At 43.5% G+C, this 26,426-nt stretch overlaps 1 protein-coding gene across 3 annotated transcripts in view; it reads left to right on the top strand.

The window, feature by feature from the left end:
• Nucleotides 1–24,863, top strand: part of Sobp (sine oculis binding protein homolog) — a 160,115-nt gene extending 135,252 nt beyond the window's left edge. For 2 of the 3 annotated variants that reach the window (XM_026389611.2, XM_026389609.2), the window contains 2 exons: nt 3,211–5,157; nt 23,190–24,863. In XM_026389611.2, the coding sequence (XP_026245396.1) occupies nt 3,211–5,154 (1,944 nt within the window). In that variant the 3' untranslated portion in view covers nt 5,155–5,157; nt 23,190–24,863. Of the gene's footprint in view, nt 1–3,210; nt 5,158–16,231; nt 16,679–23,189 lie in introns of those variants that run through there. The other variant, XM_026389610.2, reaches the window with a different exon arrangement.
• The last annotated feature ends 1,563 nt before the right edge of the window (nt 24,864–26,426 follow it).

The following is a 26,426-nucleotide window of genomic DNA, read 5'->3' as shown; positions in this document are numbered from 1 at the left end:
GGTCAACAGGAAAAGAAGGGAAGAATACTCCCACACCACCACAATTCAGAAAACCTCCGTGCATGAGACACAGGCAGTGTATTTTGTGGATATGCAAATGTTATTTTATTAAAGAGAGGGAGATACAGTATATATTTTCACCCAGCTACCACATCTTAAGTAATCAGCTCAGCCTCTTATGATGAAATATTTAATTACTACAAGTGTGTCATTAGTTAGATGTAGAATGAATGATGGTACCGTGTGTTATTGCCTCACATGATATACCCATTTGTGCCATAAATTCATTGACCTCATCTTAAATGATGTGTCCTGTAAGACAGACTTGATTCATTATTTCTTAAGTGACAGTATTTTCCCCCTCTAATAATTTTTTTCTTCATCAGAAAGATTGCTTTTTGTATTTTTAGGTCAGTGTTCTGAATTGAAATGTAATAAGGCAAGATGATACACACACACTACTCACATTACCCCAAAACAGGACAAAAATGGCACGCCATGGCCTGAGCACTTGCAGGTGCTGCAGAAAGTCAAGCGCTGACATTAGGCCTTGGTTCCAATGGAGAAGTTTGATGAAGTAGAATTTTTGCTTAACTGTAATATCTGTAATTCTTCCTATGTGGAAATAGATCAAATATGGTGGGGAATTCTCACTTGATAATTAGGATAAATCTATGAACAATCCTTATTCATTAAAGAATTCTTTAAAATGAAGGAAATGAAGGGGGAACATTTAAGTTATATTTAGATGATTATTATTATTATTATTATTATTATTCACTCTGCTTGAAAATATTTACTTAGCTTGAAGAGACAGGGATCTTCAGGAAGTAAAAAAAAAAAAATGTTTTTTTTTTCAATTTGGCAATTTAAAAACCAATTAAGGAAAGCTCTTCCCCCTTCTGGTTAAAAAATAAGATCCAAAAGAAACATGCCAGAAAAACTGGCATATTGTTTTGATTAGTTTAATTCATTGATAATGTTGTTTCGTCCACAATTAAAGAAGTTATATTTGATATCTCACTTCAAGCTTGTAAATTCATACTGTAGGCTTTCTGTGGAGACCTAATATTGAAAAAGAGACAGGAAAATTTGTTTCATGGTAGAATTGAAATGTCACATCATTTTATATTAACTCTATTAAAATGATCAGACTTTAAAAATAACTTATGTGTATGGTATTTCCACTTCTAGTTTACTTAACCTTTACCTAGAAGAGAAATTTGAGGGTCTGATGGATTCTGTGGGACTCTTCTTATCAGAGGCAATTCTGCATGTATTTGTAAACTGGGCATCTCACTAATGGGAAAAAAAAAAAACCTTAATTCAGGAGGAACCTGAAACATTGTAGTGAAAGACAGGAGACTATAAACATTAAAATTATTATTTCTTAACCACTTTAATCTCTATAACAGTTTTCCTAACTAAATTGAGAAGATGCCTTTCTAATCATTAAAGGTCACTCAGCAGTGTTCTCACTCTCAGATTTTTGCAAGAAGTGTTTTGAAAGGGCAATTTGATATGAGAACAGACAAAAAAACTAATGGGTGGCAATAAGTTTATTTTATTCAATCTCACACTGTCAAGTTTATTACCTGTAAATATAGTAGAGAAAAAAAAAGTGAGAAAGAAAAGAGTAGATTTGCACATACAGACCCACATCTGCCACTCGAGTATTCACCCACAATCACATAGCAGCATGCCACCACTGTTTACAATCAAGAAAAGCTGAGAGTTAAATGAGATGAGTAATCAAATGCCCAGCATATGTTGTTTTTGCATTGTTTATGTGACCAATCATTATTAAAATTTATCATCTTTTAATTACATCCATTTACAATAGTTAAACACACACACACACACACACACACAGACACAACAGAACAGACACTCTTCAAAAACAAGTTTCCTTTTAGAACCGTATTGGAACCAGTGCTTTATGAGAGAGAAACTTGAATTCAATAAACTCACCATTGCACTGTTTCACAATTCCTCCCTGGTGCTGTATGGCTTGTGTGCTAAGGAAATGACAAAATAAATAAATAAATAAGAAAAAGAAAAAAGATTGTGTGTTGTAAAAGTCTGTCAAAAAAAGTGAGGCACTGAAAGAACTATTGAAAATTTTGACATCTGTTTATCTGTTTATAGCTATGGCAAGATTACTCATATTAATTCTTGTTTAAAATGCCATATGAAGGAAAGACATTTGTGCAAACAAGAGTCATATTTGAATTGTAGATCATGTCTTCACCATCTGTGAGAGCTGATGGTGTTGCAAAATTAATGTGTTAATGAAATCACAATAATTTCTCCAAAGTAATGGGTTCTGAAGCCGAGAATGACTATTTTTTGAACTTTGATGTCTGGTGATTTCCAATTGGGAAAAGCTCTCAGCCTTTAATTAGTTCTGCAGCCCAACTTTAAAATAAATTTGGTGATGTCTTTCTTTTGCCAGGAGTATTTGAAGGGGGAAAAAGCCATAACAACTTTTGGAAAATGTTCTCTGGTGTTTGAAAAGTTGTTAAATAAGACTGCCTGCCAAGAAATGTCACCAAAAATTCTGACTACTGAGAAAGAGTGGGCAAACAGCTCAAAAAATAATTCTAGCTTGCTGCAACATCACAGGTTGGGAATAGCTAAACCTCACACAGACTTCATGACTAATTCCAAGTTTTTCCTTGGAAGCCAGACATAATGATGTTCAGTGCTTTGTGTTATTGGTTAACACAGCACACCCTTTCCAACTGCATTATTGGACACAGTGAATAGTGTAAAGTGACTTTGCATGAGGAGAATTTTAAGGGGTTATGTGTTTCATGCCTACCAAGCTTTCTGGAGAATCCTTCCCTCTAAAACTATTTAGATTTGTGTTTACAGTGAGCCTGTTTGACAAATTAAAATGTGAGGGCAGGTACACTGGGCAGGTATATGTACTTCCATTTGTCAGAGCCATCTCCGAGACATGCTTAAAGAGGTCTACATAGTTTCTATAAAAAGTAAAGGGACTGTGATCATTGCTATTCTGAAGTTAGTATTTATAAAGCAAATGCATCATTTCACAACATTCCAGAATTTTACCTCTTAGAAGGAAATGCTTCAACCTATTTGAAAAATTATGATAGTTTAAAAGAACCTTTACATGAAATGTGAAATGCCATCTACCTAAGGAAATTGCTTATCTTACCTGATTTTTTTTTAACTGTGTTGTAGGTATGTGACTGGTGTAAGCATATAAGACACACAAAAGAATACCTGGATTTTGGGGACGGGGAAAGAAGGCTTCAGTTCTGCAGTGCGAAATGTCTCAATCAATACAAAATGGACATTTTCTACAAAGAGACCCAGGCCAATCTTCCAGCTGGGCTGTGCAGCACATTACACCCTCCCATGGAAAATAAAGCAGAAGGCACCGGGGTGCAGCTGCTCACTCCAGACTCTTGGAATATCCCGCTAACAGATGCTCGGAGGAAGGCCCCCTCCCCGGTGGCTGCAGCTGGCCAAAGCCAGGGCCCTGGCCCATCGGCGTCCACCACCGTCTCTCCATCTGACACTGCCAACTGCTCTGTCACTAAAATCCCCACGCCAGTGCCCAAGTCCATCCCCATCAGCGAGACTCCAAACATCCCTCCTGTCTCTGTTCAGCCACCTGCTAGCATCGGACCTCCCCTCGGCGTCCCTCCTCGTAGCCCTCCCATGGTGATGACCAACCGCGGCCCGGTGCCTCTGCCCATCTTCATGGAGCAGCAGATCATGCAGCAGATCCGCCCACCTTTCATCCGCGGGCCACCACACCATGCCTCCAACCCCAACAGCCCACTGTCCAACCCCATGCTTCCCGGCATTGGGCCCCCGCCTGGAGGCCCCAGGAACCTCGGCCCCACTTCCAGCCCCATGCACAGGCCCATGCTATCGCCCCACATCCATCCCCCGAGCACGCCCACCATGCCTGGGAACCCCCCTGGCCTACTGCCCCCACCTCCCCCCGGCGCCCCCTTGCCGAGTCTTCCCTTCCCACCGGTGAGCATGATGCCAAATGGCCCGATGCCGGTGCCCCAGATGATGAATTTCGGGCTACCGTCGCTCGCCCCGCTGGTGCCACCCCCCACCCTGCTCGTGCCATACCCGGTGATCGTGCCCCTGCCTGTGCCCATCCCTATCCCTATTCCCATCCCTCACGTCAATGATTCCAAGCCCCCCAATGGATTCTCCAGCAACGGGGAGAACTTCATTCCGAGCGCCCCTGGCGACTCCTCGGCAGCGGGGGGCAAGCCAGGCGGACACTCCCTGTCTCCCAGGGACTCCAAGCAGGGCTCGTCTAAGTCCTCGGACTCGCCGCCCGGCTGCTCCGGCCAGGCCCTGAGCCTGGCGCCTGCGCCCGCGGAGCACAACCGGAGCGAAGTGGTGGACCTGACACGGCGCGCCGGCAGTCCCCCGGTTACCGGCTGCCAGCTCGGCTTCCCGGGCGTGCTGCAGGGACCGCAGGACGGCGTCATCGACCTGACCGTGGGCCACCGGGCCCGGCTGCACAACGTGATCCACCGCGCGCTGCACACGCATGTCAAGGCGGAGCGCGAGCCCGGCGCCGCGGAGCGCAGGACCTGCGGCGGCTGCAGGGACGGCCACTGCAGCCCTCCCGCCGCCGGCGACCCGGGCCCGGGCGCCCCCGCGGGCCCCGAGGCCGCTGCGGCCTGTAACGTCATCGTGAATGGCACGCGCGGCGCTGCAGCCGAGGGCGCCAAGAGCGCGGAGCCGCCGCCCGAGCAGCCGCCGCCGCCACCGCCGCCCGCGCCGCCCAAGAAGCTGCTGTCGCCCGAGGAGCCGGCGGTGAGCGAGCTGGAGTCGGTCAAGGAGAACAACTGTGCTTCCAACTGCCACCTGGACGGGGAGGCGGCCAAAAAGCTGATAGGGGAGGAGGCCCTGGCGGGGGGCGACAAGTCGGACCCTAACCTTAATAACCCCGCAGACGAGGACCACGCCTATGCTCTGCGGATGCTGCCCAAGACCGGCTGCGTGATTCAGCCTGTGCCAAAACCCGCGGAGAAGACTGCCATGGCGCCGTGCATCATCTCCTCGCCCATGCTCAGCGCCGGGCCCGAGGACCTGGAGCCGCCGCTCAAAAGGAGGTGCCTCCGAATTAGAAATCAGAATAAGTAAAAGGTTTGTATGTCCACCTGGGCGCTCCTCCACGAGCCACTGCACCTCGCTTTGCTTTTTACAAGGCAGAGGCGAGAGAGTTGTATTAATAATCGTGATTTTTTTTTTAAAAAAAACCTTGCGTATTTTACAGTACACATTGTGTAGTCGTGTACTATCTACGTTTGGATCCAACAACTATGACACTGAGCACTTGCTTAGTAACACCAGTCCCTATTTACAGCTGAGGAAACAGCCACAGCATGTCTAAGTGTCATGCCCAAGGTCACTTGAGGGTAAAGTTCAGCCTTGAACTGGAATAAAAACACTGTTTCAATTACATTTTAATTTTACTATTAGGCTCATCTCTGTAATTCATCCTGCTAGAGAGGAGGAGGATGTGGAAAGGAAGGAGAGATAATTTTGGAACCCTAAATTTTGGTCATAAGATTTCAGTAGTGAAAAGCCCAGGGAACTCCTGAGCTGGGAGACTTACTACAGCTGGTAGCCTCATTGGAAGAATGTCCCAAATCATCATATTTTATTGATAACCATGGGATACCATCTATAGGATGAGAATAAAAATGAAACTTCTTACACACATAGATATGTCACCTGAGCCCAGGCCACCAAGCCACACTTGCCTGAAAAAGTGATGGAACTCATAACTTCTTGTTTTCTGAAGTTTTCTTCCTTTAGTTTGGCACCAACCAGCGTTCTCCAATGCAAACCCGAATCCTAGCTTTGCTGCCTCCCCTTTTGGGGCTCAGTGGTTCAGCTGGTGCATTGTTCACTTCTGCAGACAGTGAGAAGCTTGGTTAGGGAAAAGGGAAAGGCCTTGCTGAAATAAGAGTCACAGATTTCAGAGAGGGGGGATAGAAACTGGCTTGTGTGACAACCATAGCCAGATGTGGCCTCATCTGCTCCTCTCACCAATCCTGGTAGAATAGGCATTGGATGCATATACCAAAGAGGAAGATGCAGCTTAGAAATCTTGCCCAAATCCAGCTGGTAAGTGGGGGAACTTGTATTCAGTTCAGGTTGTTGCCTGAGCAAGTGGGCTGCAAACAGGCCAAAATGCTGTTGAGTTTATCAACTGCCTATGGAAAAGAGAAGAGACATAAACATTTATTGAGCACTTCACTCGTGCACTGCTCCTTCCAGGGCCTGGGAGGATACAAAGGTGAAGATGATGTTGTTCCTGCTCCCAAGGTATTTACCATCTGGTGGGGATGGAAATCCAGGGGGCCTGGCGTAGGAGAGGCAGGAAGAAGAATCACTCCCATTTGTGTGTGCAGGCTCTCTTTGAAGTGCTTCTCAGTAGTATATATTTGGATCTGGATCCATAAGACAATTATATTCATTCTACTGAAGAATAAACTGGGGAAGGGGGGTGGGTTATGGAACTTATCAAAGATGATTTTCATGGTAGTAAAGCAGAGATGAGATTCAAGTGCAGACTGCCTGACTCCAGAGCTACATTTCCTTTACACCACTGTAGGAGAATAGGCTAATAAGTTCCTTCCTTACTCTACTTACTGAAATTTTTTGTCCATCTCAGTTGTTCTGAGGGAGTTTCTTAAAAAAAAAAAACACCACCAAACCTCTATTTACCAATTTCCTCAATTGCTCAGATAATATTTAGTTCTTATTTTTCCAGCCCCAACAACAAACCTGGTGGGACATAAAACCATGGAGTGCAACCCTTGGTATGGTGTGCCCATCCCATTGTCTCTAGGTTGGTGTATTTACATGGGCACCTCACATAGCCAGAGGTTTGCTTAGGAAGCACAGAATCAGAGCAAGGGACATGTTGGATGGTGTAAGAAGGGATTCTCAGACACCATGGTTTGAGGTTTCCTTTTCCACTGATGGCTTTGCCAGTATAAGTAGACTACTATAAATGAGTTATTCATTCCTTCTTGATTTTACATCTGTGAGTTCTGTTGTCTGAAGACAGATAGCCTTAGCCTTCTCACAGATAACTCAGTTGAAAATGCCCCTGATGTGTTCAGAAGAGTAATTTCATCTGCTTGCCAAAGCTTTGAGTAATGGGAAGGTATGTGACAAATAAGTGACCACCTTCAGTAAGTCAGAAAGCCTTGGGAATTACCATTTAAATACATTCTAATATCACTCAAATAGCATTAAAGAAAGATTGGGAGGGTGAAAGATTTTACTTCCATTAGTGAGTTGAAAAGTGACCTGGTCAAGAATAGTGACACAAGCCTATAAGTAGCATGGGACCAAAAGTTCATAAAAGCATAAAATATATGATGGCTATTTGGATGATCTATGTTTCTGAATAAAGAACCAAGTGAGGGTCTTACATGTGGACCAGGATCATTACTGAAAATATTAACCTGGTTTCAGCCAATTTCAGACAATACCTCTTGAGATTAGAGTTCTTTTTGTAATGGATCCCCCAAGAAATTACAGTTTTTCTCTAATGTCAGAAATACTCAGGCTTTGTTGGCTACTGAGAGGTGGCAAGGCAAGTGATTTAAGAGGGGGGAAGAACCATCTTTCCTCCACTCATTCACACCTCCTCTTGCCCTCAGTAGTTCCATGTCACCTCACAGTGCAGCCTCAACCTGCCATAATTCACTCATACCCTCTGGCCCTTCCTGCTTTTCTGTGCACACGCAACTCAGTGCTGTTTTTCTTCTATGTCTTCAGACCCATTCATATGGTTGGGGGAATTGAAATGCATCCATTAAATAAAGAACTGGGTAGCTTTTGTGCCCTGATGGGGCACTCTTTGATGACAAGTTAAAACCAAAGTGAAAGCATTAAGAAACCCAAAGCAGAATGCAGTCTGAGATGCGGTAGGTGAGAGAGGTGCCTGTGAGCAATGTCCCCTGTGCCTGTCGGTGATTCATTATGATTTCTCACAGGAGAGTCTGTCAGCAGCTCCTGTCAGTGTTCTCCATTCTTCTTGTTATGTCCACCTGTCTCTACAGCATTATGATTTAAAAAAAATTTTTTAAATAGATCCAAAGCAGACTGTATCTGAAAATCAACCCAGCTACAGTGGTCTTTGATGAAATCATCATATTTGTTAGTTCCTTGCAAATTACAGCCCTCCCCTCCCATTTCCAAGTTATTCTGAACCTGACTTTTTGTTTTTTTATTTGTTGATACAACTACAAATGATTTCAAATGATTTTTCTCCAGATGCAGAACTAATTGTTTAGTTGAAGATTGTAAAAGGTTGTAAACTCCCTTTAATCTTCAACTTTTAAGACTCTAAATACCAGTTCTGCAGCTTCTGTAGCTAGGGGAAAAAAGCATACCCACAAATAATAAGGAAAACAATGTATAAACATTTCTCAAACTATTCTATCCACAAAGAATTCCATTTATAAATGAAATACTCCCTTCTTTGTCTTTGCCTGGGAGCTTGGGGGATAGCTGTTTGTATTTGTACATTTTTCTGAATTTCTATAGTTTACACTTGTTTATGGTACATTGGGGAGTTCAGAGTAACCATTTGCAAATGTTTGAATATATTCAAAAGAAAATGTTCCCCCTCCTCAGTTTTCCAGGGAAATGAAGTATTCTCTTTAAGTAAAATAATCAAAGGAAAAAATGTGTTCCAGGAATAACCCTTTTACCCCTGCTCTTCCATTCTCCAGGAATAACAGGTCCATACAACTTCCCACCTTTGTGGTTCCCAAATTTGTTTGTTTCTAGAACCATAAAAACATATAGAAAGAAAATATGAAACTCTTTTCTCTGGTCTTGACTCTATGATTTGGGATCACCAGTAAGATTCAGCTCTGCATTTTCTCTGAGGGAGCTGGAGGGGGGACCTGTAATGTTGACTTCTTAATTTGGTCATGCAGCCTCAATCCCAGAACCAATTATTGTAAGGTGAGGGGTTCATCTCATTAGGAAAGCCAAAAAGGAGGAGGTAGCAAGTAACTTTTTACCAGTTTGGTCTCTCGGAATGAAATTGAAGAAAAAAGTATTATTATTGTATAATAATATGACAATAATAGTATTATTATTTGAAACAATACTATGGTAGCCCACTTTTAAAGCAGAAGAAGGAAGGAAAACTGAAAGAGACAAGAGGAAATTAGCATTGACTGGATGTGCTCAGATTATGTGCCAAACTTGAGCTGTTTAAGGTTCCAGTATATAAAATGGTTGAAATGCTCATTGGTGACAGTCTCTGAGTTAAAGGTTAGCCTTGTCTGTCAGAATGCAGTTGGCCTTATAGTTTTAGTAGAGGTACTTTGAAGAGTCAATGAGAAGCCACCAGGTCAGGTTGGTGTCATGTCCACCCGTTAGTGGGTGTCTTTGTCAAGGACCTGAGAGTGTCCTTGCTGTGATCATTCCAGACTTGCAAAGGAAAGCTTTAAGGATGAACAGTGTCAAGATGGGCCATAGACATGTCCCATTTAATGAGCTGCTGGGTCCATGTTAACCCTCATGACAAAGGGCTTGAAAGGGAGGATTTTAGTGTGCAAGAATTTGACTTTTAGAGATCGTGTCAATCAGATTATGATGGAATTTGAGATAATATGCGACCATGTTATTATTATTTTCAGAAATAGTCAAAACCTTCCATCTTCAGCAGGCCTGGAACTAGGATGAGGCTAGAAAAGTGCTTAATGCATAAACTTTTAAGATGGACCCACACAGGGTGGTGCAAGTGCAGCACTAGTCCTGGATGTGATCTTCACACCTTCCAGTCCATGTGGCAGCTCCCCAATGCTGGTCTCGTGGCCCCATGGACTAGTCCATCTGGATGGCCTTTAGCAGCGCCCCCTGAAATTTTGTGGACAGTTTAATGTGCCTATCATAGAGGCATTCTCTTGGGAGAAGAGGTCCATAGATTTAGAAATATCTGAGTTGGACTTTTTCATTTCTCTGAGAAAGTCTAATTAATTGTAAGGTTTCTTTAAAAATTAGCATTTACTTTTGGCAATTTTTGCTATGGGTCTAATGTTGCAAAACCACAGTTGCAGCTACAAAAATGTAGTATTTGCCTTGAAAAGATTGCCTTATTGACACAATGCAAAAGTTCCAACTTACCATACCTGGCAAATGGAGAAAGAAGCAAAGGGAAGCAAGAAAAGAAATAAACTAGGTGCTTCCCTGGCACTTAGACTTTCAAAATTTATACGGTATTGAGAGATGCCATTATTCTGTGGGAAACCCATCTACCCTGCCACTGAGGCCCAGAGAGCAGGATGGCTGGAGTCAGAAAAAAAAATGGGCAGGTCAATAAATGCAGGGACATTGTGGACAGATATCTAGGAGTGCTCCCTATTCCTCCAGCTCTCCAGTATACTTTTTCACCTGAGAAAGGAAATTAGAATTGACTGGATGTGCTTAGATTCTATGCCAAACTTGAGCTGAAATAGGCTCCAGGACTGGGTTCCATGAATCACTCCCTTGTCACACTGAGTGGCTGCCTGTGCATCATGGTCCAATCATTTACACCTACCTTCGTGCAGACAAGCATTTCAGAGGGGCAGCAATGTCTGAGGAGCAGAGAACAAGACAGCATGGAACACTTACCTCATGCAGTGGAACACTTACCTCTACCCGGTCACCCTGCCTTTTCCAGACTTTCCTGTCAACGAGACCATGCCAAAGGGACAGGGTGGGGGCATTCAATTTTCCTTCACCATGTTCCACACAGAAATTTTTCTGTATCCTTCGGTTGCCATTTTAAGTGCAAAACACTTTATATGTGGGTGGATGTCAAGGTAATGCATTCTGCGTATGTAGACTTTTTTTTTTATTAATGCTTTCAAAAGGCATAAAGGGAATTTGTTCAAAGAAACTAGCTTTAGGAGATAAACAGCACTGGTGGCATTTAATAGCATCCCATTCTCAAGGAAAAGGAGTAAATGACATCTCAGATGGCAGCTGTACATTCTCCATAGTGCTCCTCAAGATTTGTGGAGCTCCACAGCATTGGGCTTGGGAGGAAAGTAGGGTAGGATCAGGATTGAGAACACATGGCCATCAACAACAGGGAGGGAAGCACGTGCAAATTTGTTTTATGTATTTGTTGTTTATCATTTAAGAGGTTCTAGTGAAAATGGAGCAGAAGCCAATGACGACGAAGACAACAAATGGTACAACTTGGGATTGGCCTCTAGTGCTTTAATCTAGCTCCTGAGTGTACTCCTAATTATTCTTAAATTGCAAACCAGACAAGATGTCCCTGAGATCTCTTAACTCTGCCACTTCTAGGACTGAGTTACCACCCAAAGCCAAAAGATGCTTGTGCCTGAGCACCATGTTGCCATACTACACAACCCTGGATAGGGAGCAGGGACCCCCAGGGGCAGAACTGCCTTTCCACAAAGCTGAGGGGACAGGACTGTGTTTGTCACATTCCCATTCAGATGTTTGGCTGCCCCAGTGCTGGTTGTCTTCTCATCTCCCAGTCCAAACCTATGGCGTGTTGTCTTTGATGCCAAGCTACGTTTTGTTTGGGTAAAAAAGAAAGTAAGAATGTGACTGATAGTATTTAAAGAACTGAAGGGGAAAACACACTTTATGAACTCATTTGAAATGAAACTTTGACCTAATGTCCCCAAAATGTCATTAAAAAGTATATCTCTCCCTCATTTGCATGGCTTATTTCCCTAGACACAGTTTTGATATTGGAAATGAATGGTGTTCCCATACAACACATGTGTCTCAATTTGTAATGATATCCTCCTTGCAGCTGGCTTAGTTCTCCAAGTGTTTCTAAAATGTTACTGTCTTAAATTTGAGCCAACCTACAATAACAAATTATCTAGAAGCAAAGTGGCTAAACTGCATTTGGTGAGAGAAGGGGAAACCCTATATTTCATCCTTCCACTCTTGTTTTGGAAATTCGGACTGTAACATGATCTTTTTCTAAAGAAATCTACACACGCACACTTTAAAAATTGTGCAGATTGGGTGTTGTGGGAGCAAGAATGATCAGGTTTAAGTTTCCCTATGAAGTTCTGCATCCCATCAACAAGCCCTTTTGATATTTTAAACCCATATTTAGAGTAATTTCAAGATATTTGGAGCACATGTGGTTAAATGTAAAACTTTGTCATTATGATTTGTTAGATGCTTATACTTTAAATATTTATAAGCCATTTTTAAGTACTTTATCCAAAAGCCTTCTCCCACTAGAATACTATAATTGAGCAGTATCTGAGCATCATTCCAGAGGATGCAGGATGAAGCCGCTGTAGCATGCAGGCACGTTCTTGCTTCTCTGGTTCTAATTCAAATGTCATTTTTAGTAGATTCAGCTAATTTTTAAAATGTAGAAAAAGTTATAAACAGGGTTGGTTATCTGTGATTAAAAAAATTCTCCAGTACACAAAATGTAAAGTGTTCTTTCTAGTTTGAACCACTTTGAGTTTCAATCCTTTTCTTTCTTTCTTTTTTTTTTTTTTATATCAGGGATTGAACCCAGGGGCACTTAACCATTGGGCCACATCCCCAGCCCCTTTTATTTATTATTTTAAGACAGGGCCTCAATAAGTTGCTGAGGCTAGCTTTGCACTTGTGATCCTCCTGCTTCAGCCTCCTGAGCCACTATGATTACAAGCATGGGCCATGGCGCCTGGCCTCTGCTTCTTCTTATTCTAAGAGTAATTAGTAAACTGCCCATTAGTATGTCAGATCTCAGTCCAGGTCCATGTGAACTTAAGTGTCATAGTTCTCCTCCAGATGTCTTAGGGACAATTTATTGGCAGATAGAATGTATTCAGAATACACCTTCAGCTATCTTAGAAAGTAAGGTATGGGAGCTTGTCTTCATTGTAGGTAGCCCGTTTGGGAACTTATAGAAAAGAGGAGGGGGAAAATATTTTTCAAACGCAGAATAAATTTAAACTTTGGAGGTTATAAATCAGACTGATCACAGACCATTTTATGGCTAGCAAAAATATAACTTTCTGGTAAAAATGGGGGGAAAAGAAGGCTTAAAAGGGCTCATAAACTTGCTTCAACATCTAATAGTTCTTCCCAAACAGCATTTTCATGAGTTAAGTGTAAATGAGTCAGAAACATATAGATTGAATTTCTTTTAAAAATACACGTGGGTTTAAAAATTAAGGCCAAAGTGCTTGGCAAAATAAGGTTTGATTTTAGCCAAACCCCAAATGTTTGAAAAAAATAGTTCTAGAATTTGCCAAACCAAAAATATACCCAGGTCCCTCCATTTGTCCCATTTAATACGATGATGACATCATAAACATGGGACTTAATGGCTATTTTCATGTTCCCCAAAGTTTGAGCAACATGAATCTCACATACTAATTGAAAAATTATTTTTTAAAAAATTGGTGGAAAACGTTATGAACTTGCACATGAATACGAGGGCTGTTGGTTCAGGGTTCTAGTCCCAATTCTGACAATGCTTCTCACTGATCAGCTGGCCCATCACCTTGTTCTCTGTCTTAGCTTTCTTTGTGTGTGTGTGTGTGTGTGCATGTGTGTGTGCATGTGTGTGTGTGCATTGTGAGTGTGTGTGTGCGTGCGTGTGTGTGTGCATGTGTGTGTGTGTGTGTGTTGGGGTGGGTTATGCACAGAAATCTTTTAAAATTTTGTTCTACATTTGGATTTTATAAGTTTTTAATTTGTATTTAATTCATATATTACAATCCATAAAGCTTAATAAACTCCTAACATCCAAACAGAGGGAGGTAGTTCCTTTTGCTCATTTATGGTTCAGAGAGAGTCTTCATTAATTTCTCTAGAGGGTAAAATATAATCCATTTTTCACTAACAGTATCTAACACTGACTTTTTTCATATCATTGTTATTAAAACGTGAGGTGGGGAGTGGAGGAGAAAGAATTTTTTAAAAAGGAGAAAAAAGGACGGGGGAGATGTGGCACATGTCCCTGACTTATTTAGAAACCAAGAGACAAAAAACAACCATTGTCACTTTTAGAAGCAACACCCAGAACCTGCAAACTGACCTGATACTGCAGACAGTAGGCTTCATGCAGGGTCCAGTTCACTCCTTGTAACCAAGTGCCTAGCACAAGGACAGGCAGATGGGCACACAAGTATTTGTTGAGCAAATGAATGAGAAGAGTCTTGGTTGAGAGACAGCTAATGGAGCTAACCTTGATGGTGTTTCCTTAAAGCAGATGAATTCAGTTGGGTTCTCAACATGAGGAGTGGCATGGGCTGGGGGTCCACAGTGCAGGAATGAGGGATGCAGCTGAATGTCAGAAGACACACAGCAAAGCAGGCTGTGTTAGAATGACCTTACAGTAGCAGTAGGCTGAAGCCGGAGCACTTGACCACAGAGGGTGGGGAGCATGAGGCTGGTGGAAAGCAAGGTGGGGCGACTACAGGTGGAGACATTGGTCCTGGATGCATTCGGGCAACATCACTGAGACCTTGAGCAGAAGAGTGAAAGAATGAAATCTGTGGGAAATTGCTTTAGCAGCTGTTCATGGACTGAAAGAAAGTGAGAAAAGACTGGCATCACTGAAGCTGTGCATCACATGCTGATGACAGGCTAATTACCAGCGGTGGGTTATCATTGTGGAATGTTATCACAGAGGGGTATCAGCTGTCACATCTAAATTTTAAGTATGTAAAGCCATTGTAGCAGGACAATGGGAATAACTTCTTTGTCCCAGAATGGGCCTAAGACTTCACAGCTCACAGTGGAAGGAAACCTTACAACAAAAGACCATTTCCAAGTCCAACGACTGGGGGATGCTGGAGGCAGGTTGTCATGGAAACTGCCTCCCTTCTGCCCAGCCAGCAGCTCTGAGGGGAGGCCAGTGGGCAAGGGTGCAGTGTGGGACGTTGCCTTGTGACCTTGTCTTGTTTGGGGAAAATAAGAATGTCCAGGATTGAGCAGTGGTTGGGGGCAGCTCTTAAAGCAAAAGAGTTCCTGATGGGGACCACATAGATGTGGCAGTGACCACAGTGACATGCCCCGCTCCCAGTCCTTGGACTGATGAGCCCCAGGGGGGCCTAGGTGGCTCATTATGAGGATACATCTACAGAGATTTTCTCAGAGTTGAGACAGGTCCTCCCAGGGTCCGCAGCTACTTTTAAGGGGTTTTGGCAACTTCCTGAAGACGTCCTCTTCTCTCATTTCCAGATCTATAGACTGGAAGCTTCCACATGCAGTGACAATGGGCTCCTAGTAGAGAAGGGTGTCGGCAGTGTGGTTTAGTGGAAAAGAACTGCCCTGGAGTTGAGCTGGCTTGGGTTCAAATCCCAGTGGAGCCATTTACTAGGTGAGGCAGGAAGTGACTTAAGCTCTCTGAGCCTCAGTATGTGTGTCATGAGTAATGACAAGATTGCTGTGAGGGACGGGGTAAGGAAACATGTGAGGTGTGGCTCATCGTGGGTGCCCTAGGTATGGCACTTACTGTCCTGTTGGAAAGGCTTCATCTCCTGGGGGAAGAGCTCAGGGCTGGAGTGAGACCTGCCTGGAAATGAAAGCCGGCTGTGTCCCTTACTGTCATGGGAGGATTTGGGCACATTTTTATAGCTCCCTGGGCCTGCATTGTTTCATTAAATAATTTTAACAGCTTATATTCATTAAGTATGTTCTATATGTTCTACACATAGGCAATGTTCCAAATGCTGCATACCAACAACCATGCCAGGGGAGACTATTTTTAAACCCACTTTAGAAGAGACCAAGGCACATAGAAGTGAGAGATTTTTACCCAGTCATGTGGCCAGTAAATGGCAGTACTGGGATTTGACTGACTCTGGAGTTCATATGCAAAACCACTGGGCATATCTTATGTATGAAAAATGAAGATGATAACCTCTACTTCAAAGAATCATCAGCTCCAGCTTAAACAACCTAAGTTAAAATGCCCAGGAGCTACCTCGCTCATAGGAGATGCTTATTCTTAAGAACTATCCTGGTGCAGCCCAGGACTTCTTGCCTTGGATTGTAATGGAAAAGAATCAAACACTTCCATGTTGTCAAGTGCAGACGCGAGGGAAACCATTCCAGAAATTCTCATAAAATCTCTCATTTCACTTTTTCAAGTATGAGCTGGGACAAAAAGAGCAATCGCTCAAGGTCGCAGAGTGGCACAGCCAGGATTAGAACCTGAATCCTCATCTGCTTTTCCTTCCAGTGGGACACAGGATCCGACCGAAGCTGCTTGAGTTACACGACCTGTGCCAAGGACCAGAGTCATATTTTGCCACCCACTGCATGACTTCCTCACATCAGGCAGCTGATTTCAGAGGGGAAATAGACACACCTGCACATCTGGGCTTAAGGGGCTGAAAGTCAGCAGAAAATCAACTGTTAACCACCCCCACTCCATCCCCTTTGCTGTTAAGAGGAAAATTCAGTATTCTTGTTGTTACTTTTTACAGGTTTTCTTTTGTTTGTTTTGCTAATATGAAGCTAGCTTTCTCTCTCTCTCTCTCTCTCTCTCTCTCTCTCTCTCTCTCTCTCTCTCAATGGGCTGGTTGTGAAGTATAAATAAAGTATAGGAAAGACTGCTTTTCCAAACATAATCTAAAATCTTAAAATCTGCTATTGATCTACAGGCCATAGGTAGCTACTTGCCATGTGAAGCTGTTTTTTTCTGTGTTCCTTTTTTTTTGTCACCTAAAATGCCTGTGTTCAGATAATAGATAACAAGTTAAATCTTCATTATAACATAATAAACTATTTTGTTTTTGTCCAAGTCGGAAATTTGGAAGGAAACAGTCTTGAGAGAGTGTAGAATGGTAGAAATCAGAGGAGGAATATGACCCTGACCTTTTCACTGACACCTTGGACAAGTCACTTAATTCATCTAGGACTTAGCATCTCTAACAGGGAAGCAGTGACACCAGCTCCTGTAGTCACAGTCACAGAGGGGGAGAGAGGAGGAAAGCAGCAGGTCAGGGACCTGCTGAGTCACAGAACCCTATCTCTTGCTCATCAGCCAGTTTGTGTATTGAATGGGACTTGAATGAAAATGCATTTTTTTTTCCTAATCAAAGAACTTTGCTCAGAGTTCTTGTTTGCAAAGTAAGGAGCTAGATTGTGTAGGGCCACTTATACCTCTGACATTGTGATCTCCCACCACTGTCATGATTATAAAGGGGAGAGATGGACTGGGGGTAGCACTTCCTGAGTAGGGGAGCCTGGACTTTGGGGTCCTGCAGTCACCCTTTCTACATAGTGACCTTAAGCAAGTAAACTCCTTAACCTTCCTGGCAAAGTGCTTCATCTGTAAAATGGACACTTCAGGAGCATTATTATTTTGTGAAATAAGTGTATAAGAGAAATGAATATAAAAAGAGACTTATTTTCCAGTGAAATTAGCACATAAAAATACCTAGTCCAGTATTTGACATAAAGAGATGCTCAAAAGAAAATTGATACCTTTCTTTGAAGATCCTGAAGCTTCCCAAACCATAGGAAGAAGTCCTTAGTCCTGAAAGTCAGGGGCATAAGGCTCTGGGCTCTTTTTTCAAAATTTCCAGCAGAACATTATATCATGTAAGTCTTCTTTGTGTGTGTGGTGGGGGCGGGGTATGGACATAGCCTCCTGCTCCAGTATGTTTGTAAAAAGTAAAAATTAAAAACGTATATCGTTAGTCACAAATCCCTCAGTGCTTTTAGCAAAGGGCCAGAGACTGGGTCATTTGGTTTGCTTCAACTCCCAGAATGGAGTTGAGGTAAAAAGGATCAGAGCCCAGCCTGAGAATAAGACAGGTGAGTGCATAAGAGTGGGGCCCAGGTTTGTTGTCCCTCAGAAACTTGCAGAGGTCAGTAAGAAAAAGCAGTGACCACTTGGAGGGACAAACAGACTTCTCTCCCCATTTAACTTATAGAACCTGCAAAGAAGAATAAAATTTTCCTTTCTAAACCAAATAAAAATGGGGTTTTCCCAGGAATGAGTCTTAAATGTTTCTGACTTTTATTGACTAAAGAATAATGGAGCAAATCATTAAAAAAATTAAAACCTTATTTTTAAGACCTTATATGTGGTCTTAAATGTACGTGAGCTTTTGATTTTAAAAGGCACAGGGTGCCTGGGATTCAGACCACAGCCCAGCGCTGAGCTGAGTTGAAGTCCAACCGTGGTCACCACATGCTCTCCTTACCCTCGGTCATTCCCTGTCACAATCACCCTTGAAAGAAAGGCTATTTTCCAATTATTTTAATCAATTAATGAGTTCTAAGAAAAGAGATGCCATCTGCTTCAAAAATAAAGTTTCCATTCTGGTAAAAACCATTTCAAACTCTTCATGAAGCCATAGTCAACAGGGGAGGAAGGAAACCCCTTTTCAGCAAAACCTTGCCAAGCCATAGTATCTCTTCTAGGATGGGCTCAGTGTGGGGACCACTATCTGGCATCGCACTCAGAGTTTATCAGCGGGTGCAGGCGGCTCTGTTCATTGACCACAGGGCACTACCCTGTGAGTGCCCCAGAATAGCTGCAGCTACCTGAGAGCAGTCCAATCCTCAGGGACTCGTTATTGTCCCAGATAAACAGCGTTGCCGCGGCCAGCACGTAATGGCTGTATTTAACTGTGATAAGTGATGGGCAGCAGTGCCCAAGTGAGTGGCTGTCTGCTAGGGCCTGGGTAATCGGACAAAGGCAAGCGGGCTTGGCAGCAGGCATTTCTTACACATTGGTGAGCTGGTGCCACAGGGTTGAAGACTCCTGGGGATGAATATGGGAGAACTTGCCTTTTAACTGAGTTAGACAGGACAAATGTATGACAAAGATATTTAAGGAAGGAAATAAGAGTGAGAGCTTGAAAAATGAGTTAGATTAATAGAGGCAGGCTTGCGGGTTGTGGTGGAATCTCATGCCACTGAAAGGCTGGCTTGGAAATGTTGAGTTGTAGAATGAGATATTTTTCTCTGGATACACATTTACTTTGGGGACTGGCTTCCTGGAAACTGAAACGCAACAACATAAGCCTCAAGTTATAAAGGTCAAAGGTGTACAGGGGAGAATGTCCATATTTTGACAGTATTAACATTGAAAAAAAAACTATAGTTTTCAGACCCATTTTTTATCTTTATAGTTCTCTGGAAATTTCTGTGTGATAAAGGAGGATGAGTAACTAAATCACATTCTTAGCCATGCTTCCCTCATGAAATGGGAAATTGACTTTCCAGGTGGACAGAGAATTACTCAGCACTCTCATTGTGCGCTTATGATTCCGAGAGAGGATGTTTCATTCTTCTAGCCAAAGGCGACAGGCAGACCTGGCATTCTGAAGATAACTGGCCATCTGTATCCAATCGAGACCATACATGGTGGTATCAGCCTTCATACGTGGTGCATACGTGGTGCTAGAGATGAGCCTGTTTGTATGTGGTTGTGTGTGGGGGGAATCCCTATATAACAGGGCCAAGTTATCCTGCCTTCAGACAAAACGCCTAATTCAGGGGGAAATCCAGATGTGAGGTAGAAGCATGGTCACATTCCCAGAACCCCTTGCATTCAAAGGCATTCCAAAAATCTCTACCAGAGATGTGTGTGTGTGTGTGTGTGTGTGTGTGGTGTATGTGTGTGTGTACATGTGTACCTGTGTGCCTGTGCACACACACAGGAATGTTCACACCTGTGACATTAGGACAAAGGAGACTAAAATTTTGGACTTAAAGGTCCACAAAATTAGTAGGCTTCCTTATATACTAGCAATAGGTTAATTTCTAGCTTCTCAAGTTTTAATACTATATATTTGATACCAGCTTTTGTTCAAAGATCCCACAATCACAGCATGAAAGAGATGGAAGATATAAAGTGCCACCCAGGCCCCAGTGTCACAGAGGAAGGAGTCAAGGCTTAGGGATAGGGAGAAGTGGGAAAGGAACAGGCCCAAGGCCACCCAGCTAATGAGGACAATGCTGGACTATCATTTGGGTCTCTGTTTCCCTTATTGTTGTAATTTCCCCTTTTGCACAGATGAAGAAACTTAGAGAGGACTGATTTTCCACTGGATCCCTCCGTGTGGCAAAGACTCCAGGCTCTGGCCACTTTTTAAAAATCTGAGCTTGCTCCCTCCCATCTCTGTTGGGATCCCTACCTTGCTGGCCAGTACCAATAAATAGAGGAGAGTGAAGCCCACACTTGGTTCTTAATTGAAGGTGATTCCAGAGCTCTATTTGCCCAATGAGGAGGGCAGAGCTGGAGCCAGACCCAGAGCCATGGAAATTGACTTCAGGACCACCCCCTCCTCAAATGTTACCAGCAGAAAGGGGCTTGTACTGCCACCAACTGGCCTCTGGGGGTGTCCCAGGCGTGCAAGAATGAGGTGAGAGGGAATGTAAGGCAGAAATGGTCCACTTTGCTCTCCTCTTCAAATCAGCTCGGTGCAGGGAGGTTTCAGAGCTGGGCTGCAAAAAATAGAGCGCAGTGCAGCTGCACCCTTTAGAACTTTGCGGGAAAACACATATTATTTACCAGACAATAATAGATACCAGAGAATAATAATGATTATTATAGTGTTTGGGATGGCAAACGCTGTAGTTAAGGTTCCAGAATGGCTCTCATTATAATCCCGTTTTCCCACTCTCTTATGAAAGCCTGAAAATTTTCTCCTAGTATGCTGGGCATGTTTGGTCTTTGTCCAAAGGTGATTTGAATACAAAGAAACTTAGTTGAGAGAGATTCCTTTTTTTTTTTTCTTTTGGGGTGATTACATTAAAGAAAAAGCTACATCATTGAAAAAGCAGTTGCACCATTCCTGAGTAAGCAATTAAAAATGGTGGTGTTTCCCAGTCACTGGAGGAAATATTGAACACTTCTTTTTCTCTTTTCCTTTTTAAGGAATTCAGAGGTTCCCTCAGATTCCAAGATTCAGTCACTTTTGGTCCCAGGCCCAGAGGTGGAGATCGTTTTCCTCCTTCCACAGCAACTTCCAGGCTGCTCAATAAATGCAAAAGAACTGTCCCCAGATGAAGTTATCCCTGTGTTTTTGGACCCACTTGTCTTTTCCACAGCTCTTTTCCAATATTTTGTGGCCTCCCCTTTAGTTCTTTTCTTTTTAGGTACTAGGGATCGAACAGAGGGGCACTTAACCACTGAGCCACACCCTCAGCCCTTTTTAGTATTTTACTTAGAGACAGTGTCTTGCTAAGTTGCTTAGGCCCTCGGTTTTGCTGAGGCTGGCTTTGATCTCTTGATCCTCCTGCCTCAGCCTCCTGAGTAGCTGGAATTACAGTCATGCGCTACCATGTCCAGCTTGATAGTGGTTCTTGATGGCTTATGTGGTGGGGGACACTAGGGATTGAAACTAGGAACATTCTGCCTATGAGCCATATGAACCACATCCCTAGCCCTTTTTTAGACTTTATTTTGAGACAGGTTCTCACTAAGTTGCTGAGGCTGACTTCGAACATGCGATCCTCCTGCCTCAGCCTCCTATAGCTGGAATTATAGACATGGGCTGCTCTGCCCTACAATCTTTTTTGTTTTTATATTCCTCCTCTCCATTGTATCTAATTCTCAAAAGAAAAAGAAAGCGGGTGTGTGTGTGGAGGGGGTAATGTGAGCTTTTTATTCAGAGATAAATATCCCCATTTCCAAATCTGACCATGCCAAATGAAAAGGTTTCCATGGCCTTGTAATTCCACCCCCATTGCATATTTGTGGTGTTTTGCATTTTCACTTTGGTTATTTAATATACATATTAAATGCTCACAGATCTGGTGATTTAATGTGATTTGGGGAACTCAGGCATTTCCTGTCGTGCACATTGAGTTTTTCAAACCTTGTTTTTGGCTGATGATTATTATCATTGCCATTAACACCAGGATTTGGATAGCAGGGTTCAAAGCACAAGCTTCTACTTAATTCTCCCAGTGGACATTTGACCTCCTCACTCTAGTGCTCAATTCATGTTGCAAGCACCCTGAGCAAGTTTCCAGGTTTCTCTGTGGCTGCCATAAAACGAGGAAATTCTTGTATGTTATGTCTGGGGTCCTTTCAAGTACTAAATTCAACACCTCTCTGAAATTATCTGTTCATTGTTCTGAGAATAATCTCAATAGTTGTAAAGATATTTACAAGTCCTCTGTCCCCACGGCACATTAACCAACTTTTGCCCTTTTATATTTCTGATGTCCCCATTTATTAAGAGGAAGAGAACTGCTTGACTCTCATTCATTTGGCACAAAGACTCTTGAACCTGGGCAGAGCGTACAGGCGTGCCTGAGACAGCCCCAGCCCTGGACCTCAGGGACTTCATAGTTCCCTGGGCAGACATGGAAGTGGCTGCTTTCTGAAAGTGACTGAATGTCCTCAGTAGGCTGTCTTTTGGACCAAGGGACTGAAAGCAAATGAAATAAACCAGTGGAGATGAAGAGGCAGAGCCTCATGTCTGTGGTAAATGTGGGGATGGAACCTGGTGAAAAATCGCATTTAGAGTCCCTGCACTAGGATCCTAGGTCCCAAGGCCCCCGGTGGGTGGTTTATTGTCTTCCAGTCCTTTGTTCCTTTTAATTTTGGGTCTGAAGGAATGTGAACACCTCACCTTTACAGGCAATACCCTCAAAGAGAGAGGGGCAACCCTCTCTCCCATCTCAGTTGCCTCTGTAGGAAACTCCTGATGAGAAGTCCATGTGTTCATGGTAATGTCATTGGCTAAAGAGCGAATCTCTGGGCCTTCCTTCTGCAAACTCCAGAGCTGACCCATGGAGTACAAGGGAGAGGTCTGGAGCTCCAGGGTTCCCTAGTGACCTTGCCTCGATTTGGAATGACCTTGGATGACTCCAAAGACCTCCTGTGGGTTAAGCAGGCAGTCACGGGGAGGGTAAAAGTGGCTGGGTTGCAAAGGATGCTGCGGTCTTCGGGTGAGGGCGTGGTGCGCAGTGCACATTATGGTCTTCCAAAAAGGGCTCGAGTTTCATTTCCTCACACAAAGCTGGCAGGGCTGACCCTGAGCAGACCATGAATGAGACTCATGCCGAAATCACGCTGTGCCTTCGTTTTGGGGGCTCATCCTAGGTCTGAACTGGCAGATCGTGCTGCTTCCTGACTCATGCCTGGGTTCTCCCCAGCTGGGCAGGGTGGGTCGGTGGGGATTTGGTCCAGTGCATTCTGATGGCCCCTTCTCCTCTTTTCCCAGGAACGATCACTCCCAGGGTACCTTGCATGGAGAGAGGGCGCGGAGCAAACCATGTCACGCCATCCAATGACACCAGCTGGTCAGCTCACCACCCCCTCTGGCTAAAACTCAAGCAAATAAAGCCGCTTCCTGTCATTAAGCATCTTGGAGGAAGCAGCCCTCCCTCGGTGGCCTCTAGCCCAGAGAAGCCAGCACGTCTTGGACCCACCAAGCGGGCCCAGCCTTCCTGCTGCCACCATCTCTGCTTTTCCCCAGAGGAACTTAGGGATTTCGCCCCCTGGTTTTAAAAAAACAAAACAAAACACCAACAAGCCACAAAGACCAATGTAGGTATTCTCCCCGCCCCATCTTCAAGGCTCAGCCTGCGGAGGCTGGAAGATGATACGGATTGGAAAACAAAAACAAAAACAAAAAAAAATCTTTTTTAAATCTTTTTAAAAACTGCTGTGGTTTTGCTGCTACACTAAGAATTGTGATTTGCATTGTATGGTTTTGGACCTATACTGTTCACGTTTTGATGGCGGAGAGGGATGGCACTGGAGTCCCAAAGCTTCAGAGTCATCTCTGTCCGGCCCAGGATGCACTTTTAATGAAGAGTTAGAATATTTTATTGGCTAATATACTTTTCTTGTTATTTTTACAAAGGCCACCTTTATCCTTTTTGATGCCATATTTTCAGTGTTACACTTTTATGGCTTTTAATTTTCGATTTGACAGATGTAAGAAGCAGCATGGATAGTTTATACTGTGGTTTTTTCAGAGACTGAATGCCAAGAGAACTCGGTAAATGTTTATTCTTCTCAGCTTTCTCTTGAAATTCCCCTAAATAGCGCCCCATTTGGGAACAGAGCAAGAGTGTTGAACTGAAGACCAAAATGCCCTCAAGGTGTAAAATAATCCGAGGGGGGAATATTTGCTGGGCGTCACGAAAGACTCGGATGAAATTTCAACCCTGATGGTTTTTGGTGATCCAGGAAGTCAGTGAGACAATCTCCCTATACGCAGAGCCCTTTCATGATAATTAGAATGGCATGGACGAACCAATGAAAACAAGAGGGAAAGTGAGAAAGATCGCCCATGATTCTGTTTCACTGTTTGCTTTCTCCTGTCACGGTTAAGAGAAACGTGCAATGGGATCCTCAGTCCGTGGGTGGAGGATAACAGGGTAGATTTACTTGTGTGCACTTGTACAGTTGTAGCTGCGAGTCCAGAAGTCCTCTAGAGCATGTGTACTGGCACTGAGTCGGTGAGACAGTCGTGGAGTACCCCATTCTGATGAGTACAGAAAAAAAAAAAAGAAAAAATTAAGGAAAAAAATCAAAAAAAGAAGAAAACTAAAAAAAAAAAAATCAAATCACCTTGTGATTCAGTGTATCTGTTTACTAACTCCAATAAAAGCAATTGTTCCCTCTGCAGGGGTCTGGGTGCCCCACCCCACCAGGCTGCTGAGCCGCAGTAGGGGGGTGGTGGGTTACCGGTAGACAAGGCCGGGCTGGCTCACCTGGCCGTGCGGCACCCCGGGCCACGGATGCGGTGTACATACTGTATTTCTATATTCTCCTTTGTACAGTCACTTAACAAGTCAAGCTACTGTTTTACAGGTGCTCCTTATTTATTAGAGCCGTGAGAGCTTGGGGGACACACCTGGCGAGCGAGCTCGCTTTTTAAAAATGAAATTTGGGGGGCAGGGGAAGGGAGGCGGGAGGGAGGGAAAGCTCGCAAGCCCGGGGAGAGATTTATAAAAGTGAACAAAAGAAAAACTTCCAGCAACAAATTAAACCAACCAACCCCAACACCAAACCCACCCATGCAGAAAGCAGCAGCCCTCGTTCTGGGTGCTCATTTTCCTGCTGGGCCTACAACATTCTCCTCTCTCCCTGATGGGTGTCAGATTCATCAAACAAAAATAAATCTCTAAGAAAAAAAAAATGCACTTACATGTGCTTATTTGGTTTTTCTCATTATTATGACTATTGTTGTTATTTTCCTTGTTACAGAAAGTGATTATTTTTCTCCCGCTGGGAGACATTTTTTTCAATTAAACCTAGTAAGTTTAAAAGATGGTGAGATACAGGGAGGCACTGGTCCTCCCTAAGCTGCTGCTATTATGCAGACCGAGGCCTCTAATGGATGTAAATCTTGTCTAATCCTTTGGTTCTACAGGTGAAGAAAATTGAAGGTTAGAAAAGCAAATAAACTTGTCCAGAGCCCCGCACTTGATTAATGTGATTTTCAAAACCCAAATTAAAATGATTAGAATTTTAAAATCATTAAAATCTTAGACACCATCATGGGGTTCCTCTGAGTGACCATCTTGTGGATTTGGGAGTCCTGAGAGAATCTTGCAGGTTTCCTGGTATGTTACAAGGGTGATTCCATCCAAGCTGAGCCCCACAGAGGCAGGCCCAGCCAGGATGTGGCAGGGGCCGAAACCCCGCTGTAGCTGTCTGGTGCAAAGTCCCTGACAGCATTGTTCATCAGGACTTGGCCACTGAGACGGCCATCCAGGATATTGATTTTGCTTTTGTCTCTAGTCCAAGATTGTCGAGCAAACATTTTGACCCTTCCGAAAACAAAAGGTACCTTTGTTCCAACAAGAAAAGACTCTGTGGCATCTCATGAGCCATCAGAACTCTTTTCCTCCTCCCCTTCCTTGTCCTAATCCTGGTGCTCTCTCTTGAGCTATCAAAACCAAGAGAAATGGGACAATTATGGGGACAATAACTAGTATGTGTTGAGCACAGAAGTGTGGCCTCATTATTCCTCATAGTAACCCTGGAAAGAAGGGCCTCTTGTTTTCTCTTTATTATATGTTAAAAAACAAAACAAACAAACAAACAAAAAACCTCAGAGTTTAGTGGGTTTAGTAATCACCCAAGGTCACACAGCTGGTGAGTTGCAAACCCAGGAGGTTCAGGATCTGAACCCAGGTCCTACCTCTGATCTGAAGCAAGCGTTGACATCCTCATGAACACTTTGCCTTCCTGTAAACTTGTGGCCGTGATTCAACCTTCTCTAAAGTGGCCTTCGTTTTAGTCTAAGCCAGAGGGGTGTGCGGTGATGGACCTACTGTGTGTGTGTGGCAGCATTGAGGGCACTGTTTTCTGAGGAATGAATCAGGCCATGTTTTCCACAGCAGTGGTCAGACCCCCACAGATCACAAGGCCCATGCCTACTGCTGAGGGGAGACCAGAGAAGAGTAAAGCCATGGTCCCTGCCCCACTGACACATGCTAAA

This window comes from Urocitellus parryii, chromosome 8 (assembly GCF_045843805.1).
Source record: "Urocitellus parryii isolate mUroPar1 chromosome 8, mUroPar1.hap1, whole genome shotgun sequence".
NCBI lineage: Eukaryota > Metazoa > Chordata > Mammalia > Rodentia > Sciuridae > Urocitellus > Urocitellus parryii.
The sequence above is the reverse complement of the archived record's forward strand: the minus strand, read 5'-3'. Positions and strand labels throughout refer to the sequence as shown.